Source organism: Orycteropus afer, unplaced genomic scaffold (assembly GCF_000298275.1).
Source record: "Orycteropus afer afer isolate SDZICR_OR568_19922 unplaced genomic scaffold, OryAfe1.0 scaffold00152, whole genome shotgun sequence".
Classification (NCBI taxonomy): Eukaryota; Metazoa; Chordata; class Mammalia; order Tubulidentata; family Orycteropodidae; genus Orycteropus; species Orycteropus afer.
In genome coordinates this window covers 8,147,659-8,155,897 of record NW_006921739.1, presented here as the reverse complement: position 1 = coordinate 8,155,897, position 8,239 = coordinate 8,147,659, and the positions used below count along the sequence as shown (strand labels likewise).

The following is an 8,239-nucleotide window of genomic DNA, read 5'->3' as shown; positions in this document are numbered from 1 at the left end:
TATATATGGTATAATACAGAAGCTCCTGACTTATGGACAGCGTTCTGTTCTGATGACTGTGTGGTAAGTGAGTCTTGATTTAAGTAGAATGCTTCAATTTTTTGTTTTCATTATCATTGCTTTTTATTCAGTATCTTTATAAATCTGATCTTTTCTTTGGGGGTTGGCATGAGAATAATAACATCAGTAAATTTGGTGCTGCAATATTGTATGTAGTACATATTACTAACAGTAAGATGTACAAAAAAATTTAAAATAAAAAAAAGTAGAGTTAAGTCCCATTCACTGAAACACGAATACATCCTAAGTTGAGGACTACTTGCATATTGAAACATGAAGCAAACAATATCATTTGGAAGCTCTAAACAGACATTCTCCCTTTATAAAAATATGAATAATATGTAATATACATGTTACATGTGGGAGCTCTGGTGGCAGAGTGCCTAAGGCATTTGATTGCTAACCAGAAGGCTAGCAGTTCAAACCCACCTTGGAAGGAAAGTTGAGCAATCTACTTCCATAGTGAACCGCCTGGAAACCCAAGGTGGGGTTGCTATGAGTCGGATCTGACTCAACGGCAGTGAGTTTAATGTTTTGGTTTTATATGTTACATGTATATTAAATAGTACAGTAAAACCTGTGAAAACCAGAACTCATTGGGACTGCCTTGTTTTTCCAGGTCTCACAAGTTTTCTGCCTTTGACAGGGTAATAGTCTTTCCACTTTTCTGTTGCTTGTTTTGTGGAAAACATTTGTGTTTGCTTCTTCGAGAGGTTCCAGCTTTTGCTTTTTTTACTGCATAATAATATAATTTATTCAACAAATACTCTTTTCATTACTTATGTGTTAGACCCTGAATTAGGAGTGGGGAAACAATAAATTGCAAAAGAGTTATTTTTATCACCATGGAGCCCACAATCTAGTGAATGGCTATTTAGATATAATTCTTACTAATGAATAATCTATAGTATATTAAGGTGTTATTGTCTCAGTAATGATCATATTGTTGTTACGAGCCATCAGTTTCAACTCATAGCAACCCTTTGTACAGCAGAATGAAACACTGCCTGGTTCGTACCATCTTCACAGTCATGGCTATACTTGAGCCCATCATCACAGCCATGTGTCAGTCCATCTCACTGAGGGTTTTCCCCTTTTCACCAACCTTCTACTTTACGCAGCATAATATCCTTCTTCATGGACTGGTCCCTTCTGACAACGTGACCAAATGAGAGATGAAGTTAGCAATTCTCGCTTCTAAGGAACATCCCAGCCATACTGTCTCCAAGACAGACTTGTTTGTTCTTCTAGCAGTCCATAGTACATTGAAGATTTCTCAACAATACCACAATTCAAATCCATCAATTCTTCTGCAGTCTTCCTTATTCATTGTCCAGCTCTCACATCCATATAAAGCTACTGAAAAGACCATGGATTGGGTCAGACACACCTTAGTCTTCACTCCTTTTCCCTTCTCTTTTCTTACTTTCTTCCCATGCTAAGAGTTGTATACACAAGCGTGAACAACCCAATGTTTAAGTACTCCCTTAGAATATTAATCTGTGAATTCTTCACTTTCTACCATACTACGTAATATGAGACTCCAGCAGATTCTGTGAATATCTACTTAGAATAATCTAAACTAACTTGGTTTAAATCAGGAGAAAATATTTGAATATTAGTAGACTTAAATCAAATACATCTTGCCTCAGATATAATGTATAAGCTATCTAATTTTTACTGATGTTTTAGATGCAGACCTCTCTGAGATGAAGAGCAGTGAACCTTACGACTATAAATTTGTGAAATGGATGACTAAAAATAAGGTAATGTTTATTGCATTTTGCAATACTATGTTGTAGTTTATAGTTGATTTATGAAGGAAACCTGCTGAAATGCTTTGAAAAATGTTAACTGTAGTTCTGTTATATGATATTCCACTGGTGGTTATGTGGGGGATTTAAAAACATTTTTCATTTTGAAAATTGCTATGAATATTTAAAAGCATCTGTGTATTTTCTAACCTTTTTGATCTTAAAATTAATATTTGAAGTGTAAATAGTTTTCCTCATATAAATCCATATTTATTTTGCAGAAACTGTCAGCCATTCCTGTTTCAGCATTTTGTAACTCAGAGGCCAAATTACAGTTTGAGAAATTTGTGCGGTTTTGCTTCATTAAAGTAAGTCCCTGTTCTACTCAAAATAAATTTATAATATCCTTCCTTCTCATTTATAAAGCACCAGCTTTTTTCTATGGTTAGGAATGAAGTGCTCACATGCAATTTTCAAATTTTGCTGCCATGATTTTAAATGCCTACCAAAACAAAATTCAATACTCTTTGAAAGAAGACAACATAATCCAGGTTTCTTACCATGTAGCAATCACACTAAAATATAATAAAAAAAATGACTAGACATACAAAGAAACAAGAAAATGTTATATATAATAAAGAAAAAAAATAGACTCCATGGTGACTTAGATATAGAGATCAACACACAAAGACTTTAAGGCATCTATTATAAATATGTTCAAGAGAGTAAAGGAAAATATGGTCACAAATGAGTGAACAACAGAGGGATTAAAACTATAAAAGTGAACCAAATAGAATTCTAGAATTTAAAATTGTAACATCTGATATGAAAAATATGTGTGACTTAACAGATGATTGAATATATCAGAAAAAAGGTTGATTTTAATACAGATCCATAGAAATTATCCAAATTAAAAAAAGAGAAGTATCAGTTTTGCAGAATTAATAGAGCCTTGGAGATCTATGAGCCAGTATCAAGTGGTTTAAACATGCATATAATTGGAATACCAGAAAGAGGGGGAATGTGACGGGAAAATTTTATTTTCCCATTTTTAGTGAAAAACGTCAGCTTACAGATCTAATAAAGTTCCTAACAAGACTGATACAAAGAAAACCATGCTAGGCATATCATAGTCAAAAGATAAAAGAAGAAATCTTAAAAGTAGCCAAAGAAAACTACACACAGCCTACATAAGACAGAGATGCAAATGATAACTCAGTTCTTGATACAGCAGTGGAGGCCAGAATACAATGGAGTGATGTCTTACAAGTGATGTATCATCAGTATTTGGAAATTGTGGCCTTAGTGATAGAAATGATGGCAGAGATCACATGATAGAATTTTGCAAGACCAACAACTTATTCATTGCAATACCTTTTTTCAACAACATAAACAGTGGCGATACATGTAGACCTCCCCAAATGGAATACACAAAAATTAGATCGACTACATCTGTGCAAAAAGGCAGTAGAGAATTTCAGTATCATCAGTCAAAACAAGGCCAGGAGCTGACTGTGGAACAGACTTTCAGTTGCTCATATGCAAGTTCATGTTGAAGCTAAAGAAAATTAAAACAAGTCCACGAGAGCCAAAATACAATCTTGATTTTTATCCCACCTGAATTTAGAGACCATCTGAAGAATAGATTTGACACATTGAACACCAGTGACCAAAGACCAGACAAGTTGTAGGATGACATCAAGAACATCATATGTGAAGAAAGCAAACTGTCATTAAAAAGACAAGAAAGGGAGAAATGAATGTTAGAAGAGACCCTGAAACTTGCTCTTGAATGTAAAGTACTTAAAATGAATGTAAGAAACACTGAAATAAAAGAACTAAACAGAAGATTTCAAAGGGCAGCTTGAGAAGACAGTATTATAATGAATGTGCAGAGGCCTAAAGTAAGAAAACCAAAAGGTAAGAACATGCTCGGTGTTTCACAAGCTGAAAGAACTGAAGAAAAAATTCAACCCTCAAGTTGCAATATTGAAGGATTCTATGGGCAAAATATTGAACAATGCAGGAAGCATCAAAAGATGGAAGTAATATACAAAGTCCCTGTATCAAAAATATTGGTTGATGTCCGACTATTTCAGATCAAGATCAAGAACCGATGGTGTTAAAGGAAGAAGTCCAGGCTGCACTGAAAGAACTGGCAAAAAATTAAGGCTTCAGGAATTGATAGAATACCCATGGAGATGTTTCAGCAAAGGGATGCAGCACTGGAGGTGCTTCCTTATTTATGCCAAGAAATTTGGAAGATAGCTACCTGCCCAACTGACAGAGATCAATATGTGTACCCATTACAAAGAAAGGTGATCCAACAGAATGTGGAAATTATCAAGCAATATCATTAATATCATATGTAAGTAAAATCTTGCTGAAGATAATTCAAAAACAGTTGCAGCAGTGTATTGACAGGGAACTTTCTGAAATGCAAGCTGGATTCAGAAGAGGACATGGAATGATTAATATCATTGCTGATGTCAGGTAGATCTTAGCTGAAAGCAAAGAACACCAGATGTCTACCTGTGTTTCATTGACTATGCAAAGGCATTCGATTGTGTGGATCATGACAAGCAATGGATAACATTGTGAAGAATGGGAATTCCAGAGCACTCAATTGTGCCCATGAGGAACCTGTACATAGACCAGGAGGCTGTCGTTCAAACAGAGCAAGGGGATACTACATGGTTAAAATCAGTGTTGTATCCTTTCACCATACTTTTCAATCTGTATGCTGAGCAAATAATCCCAGGAGCTGGACCATAAGAAGAATGCGGCATCAGGATTGGAAGAAGACTAATTAACAACCTGCGGTATGCAGATGACACAACCTTGCTTACTGGAAGTGAAGATGACTTGAAGCACTTACTGATGAAAATCAAAGACTGCAGTCTTCAATATGGATTAGACCTCAACGTAAAAGAATACGAAAATCCTCATGACTGGACTAATAAGCAACATCACAATAAATGGAGAAAAGATTGAAGTTGTCAGGGATATCATTTTACTTGGATCCATAGTCAACACCCATGGAAGCTGCAGTCAGGAAATCAGACATTGTATTGCACTGGGAAAAGCTGCTGCAAAAGACTTCTTTAAAGTGTTAAAAAGTAATGTGAGCCTAAACCAAGCCATTGTATTTTCAGTTGCCTCATATGCATGTGAAAGCTGAATAATGAATTAGGAAGACCAAAGAAGACTTCTTGTGTTGTTGATATGTGCCCTGGAGTCTACCCAACTCATAGCGACCCTTCCTTGGGTTTCCAAGGCGATATCACTAGGGAGGTAGATTGCCCCATCTTTCGTGCCTTTGAATTGTGGTGTTGACAAAAGAATACTGAAAATACCAGTAGAATACTGAAAATGCCAGAAAAACAAATGTCTATCCTGGAAGAAGTGCAGCCAAAATGCTCCTTGGAAGCCACAATGGCCAGACTTCATCACACCCACTTTGGCCATGTTGTCAGAAGGGACCACTCCTGGAAGAAGGATATCATGCTTGGTAAAGTAGAAGGTCAGCGGGGAAGGGGAAGACCCTCAATGAGATGAATTGGCACAGTGATGGGCTCAAGCATAGCAAGGATTGTGAGGATGGCACAGGACCAGGCAGTGTTTTGTTCTTGTACATGGGGTCACTGTGAGTCAAAGCTGAGTCCAAGGCACCTAACAACAATACAACAACATATATATATATATATTCAACCTAGAGTTGTATAGCCAGGAAAATAAAAATGAAGCTGAGACAATTCACTGGCAGACCTGTAATAAAAAAAGTTTTTAGAACATGTTTTTAAGTTTTTATTCTTACTAAAAACAGTCTTACTGTGATCAAGACACACTCTGTGCCAACTCACTTACCTAAACTTAGTCATATAAAGTAAACTTTATTTTCAACTTTTAGAGACAGTCTATTGGGCAAACTTTAGAAGACTTGTCCAGAATATAATATGAATATTAGCAACCTAACAATGTAAAAGTTTAGTTACTTGAAATGTTGTTGTTGTTGTTGTTGCTGTTGTTGTTAGGTGCAGCCGAGTCACCTCTGACTCATTGTGATCCAGTGCACAACAGAACGAAACACTACCTGATCCTGCGTCATCCTCAGAATTCTTACTGTGCTTGATCCCATCACAGCCACTCTATCAGTCCATCTGGTTGAGGGTCTTCTCCTTTTTCGCTGACGCTCCACTTTGCCAAGCATGATAGCCTTCTCCAGGAACTGGTCCCTTCTGAAAACATCACCAAAGTCAGTGAGACAAAGGCTAGCTATTCTTGCTTCTGAGGAGCATTCTGCTGTACTTCTTCCAGGACAGATTTGTTCATTCTTCTGACAGTCCATGGTACTTTCAGTATTCTTCACCAACACCACATTTCAAAGGCATCTATTCTTATTTCATCTTCCTTATTTATTGTCCAGCTTTTGCATATGAGGTGATTGAAATACCATGGTTTGTGTTAGGTGCACCTTAGTTTTTAAAGTGATATCTTTGCTCTTTAACACTTTATATATATACCTTTTAATTCTTTTAAAAAAAAGTGTGCTTTGGGTGCAAATTTATGAAGCAAATTTGTTTTACATTCAACAGGTCATGCTCATTTGATTTCATGGTCCTGATTACCATCCCCAACCACAAAAAAACTCTCCTCCCCTCCCCTCCCTGTGACTACCCCCTCCCTGTGCCCTTTTTATCTACACATTCCTGTCTGTCCAGCCTTCCCTCTATGTGAATGCTGCCCCTCTCATGTCTCATAACTGATTGATCTAAGGGGTGCATCTCCCTACAGTAGGTGGGTCCATAGCCCTGGGGTAGACGTTCTGTATGTAGGTATTTCTGCTGTTGGGCTGAGAGCCAATCCATGGAAATAAGTCCACTTCTAGGACCAAAGGGCAACCTGAGGCCAGAGTGTCAGGGATTCCACCAGTTTCTATCTGACCAGTAATTCTGGTCATTCTTGTGTTGTAAAATTTTGTTCTACAGTTTTTCTCCCACTCTATTCAGTATGTCCAGTTTTGATCCTTTTCCATGCATTTGGCATTGGTAGCTGGGCACCATCTTCTGGTTCTTCTGATCTCGGGGTTGTGAAGGCTGAGGTCCTTGTGTTCCATCTTATCTTTGGACTAATTGTTTCCAGATGACTTTGATTTTCTTTACTCTTCTTTGCTCAGATGAGAGGAGTTGCATCTTAGATGGCCACTTGAAAGCTTTTGAGACCCCAGTCACTACTCACCAAAGTAGGTTGTAGAACAAGATTTTTATGTACTATGTTGTGCCAATTGAGCATAATGTCCCCCAAGACTATGGTCCTGAGTCCACAGACCCAGTGATTCTCTCTCTCAAGGTGTTTGATTGTCTCTGAGAAGTTACTCTGTCTTCTGATGCTTCTATAATGTATGTGGCTAATTTTGTAGCAGAAGTGCATATGCAAGATTATCTTCAGCTAAATCTACCCTTAGAATAGGGTATATTCCTCTTCGCTTACCTCCACTTGATCTTCTTACCTGTCTATACATTTATCTGTAGCCTGGTGTTTGCTGTTAGTGGTAATGCAGTATTGTGCATGTAATAGTATTTGCCTCTTTTGTTGGTATCTTGTGTGCACGTTTCAGTGTCCTTCCTTTCCCCAGTGTCATCATGCTGGTCACAGACTCCTTCCATACTGTCCCTCCCCTCATGCAAATCAACATGTAACCCCCAACTAGTCTGAAATTTTTCCTCCCTTTCCCTTCCATCCCCAATAACCAATAAAGTCAATTTCCTTCCCTAAGTAAACCTTTCCTTGACTTTTCACAATAATGAGCTCATACAATATTTGTCCTTCTGTAACTGACATTATTTCATTCAGCATAATATTCTACAAATTAATCCACATTATGACATGATTCATGTATTCTTCATTATTCTTTAATGTTGCATAGTATTACATGGTGTGATTGTACCTTAGTTTGGTTATACATTCATCTGTTGATGGGCATTTACGTTGTTTCCATCTCTTTGCGAACTGTGCTGTGATGAACATGGGTGTGCATATGTCTGTTCGTGTCCTGTCTCTCACCTCTTTAGGATATATTCCTAGTAATGAAATTGCTGGATCAAATGGTATTTCTGTTTTCAGTTTTTTAAGGAAACACCATGGCATTTTCCATAATGGTTGTACAATTTTGCAGCCTCTCCAGCTGTGTATGAGAGTTGGCATCTCTCCACAATCTTGCCAGCATTTGTTAATTTCTTTCTTGTTGAACTTTGCTATTATTGCTGGGGTGAGATGAAATTTCATTGTTTTGATTTGTATCTCTCTAATGACTAATGATCGTGAGCATTTCCTCATGTGTTTGTTGGCTGCCTGTATATGTTCTTTAGTGAAGTGTCTGTTCATGTCCCTTGCCCATTTTTTTTTCTTTTCTTTTTTTCTTAATT

At 37.2% G+C, this 8,239-nt stretch overlaps 1 protein-coding gene across 1 annotated transcript in view; it reads left to right on the top strand.

The window, feature by feature from the left end:
- Positions 1-5,769, top strand: part of KYAT3 (kynurenine aminotransferase 3) — a 61,534-nt gene extending 55,765 nt beyond the window's left edge. The window contains exons 8-10 of the mRNA XM_042781699.1: positions 1,753-1,826; positions 2,096-2,182; positions 5,725-5,769. Of these exons, the coding sequence (XP_042637633.1) occupies positions 1,753-1,826; positions 2,096-2,182; positions 5,725-5,769 (206 nt within the window). The remainder of the gene's footprint in view (positions 1-1,752; positions 1,827-2,095; positions 2,183-5,724) is intronic.
- Positions 5,770-8,239: the final 2,470 nt, after the last annotated feature.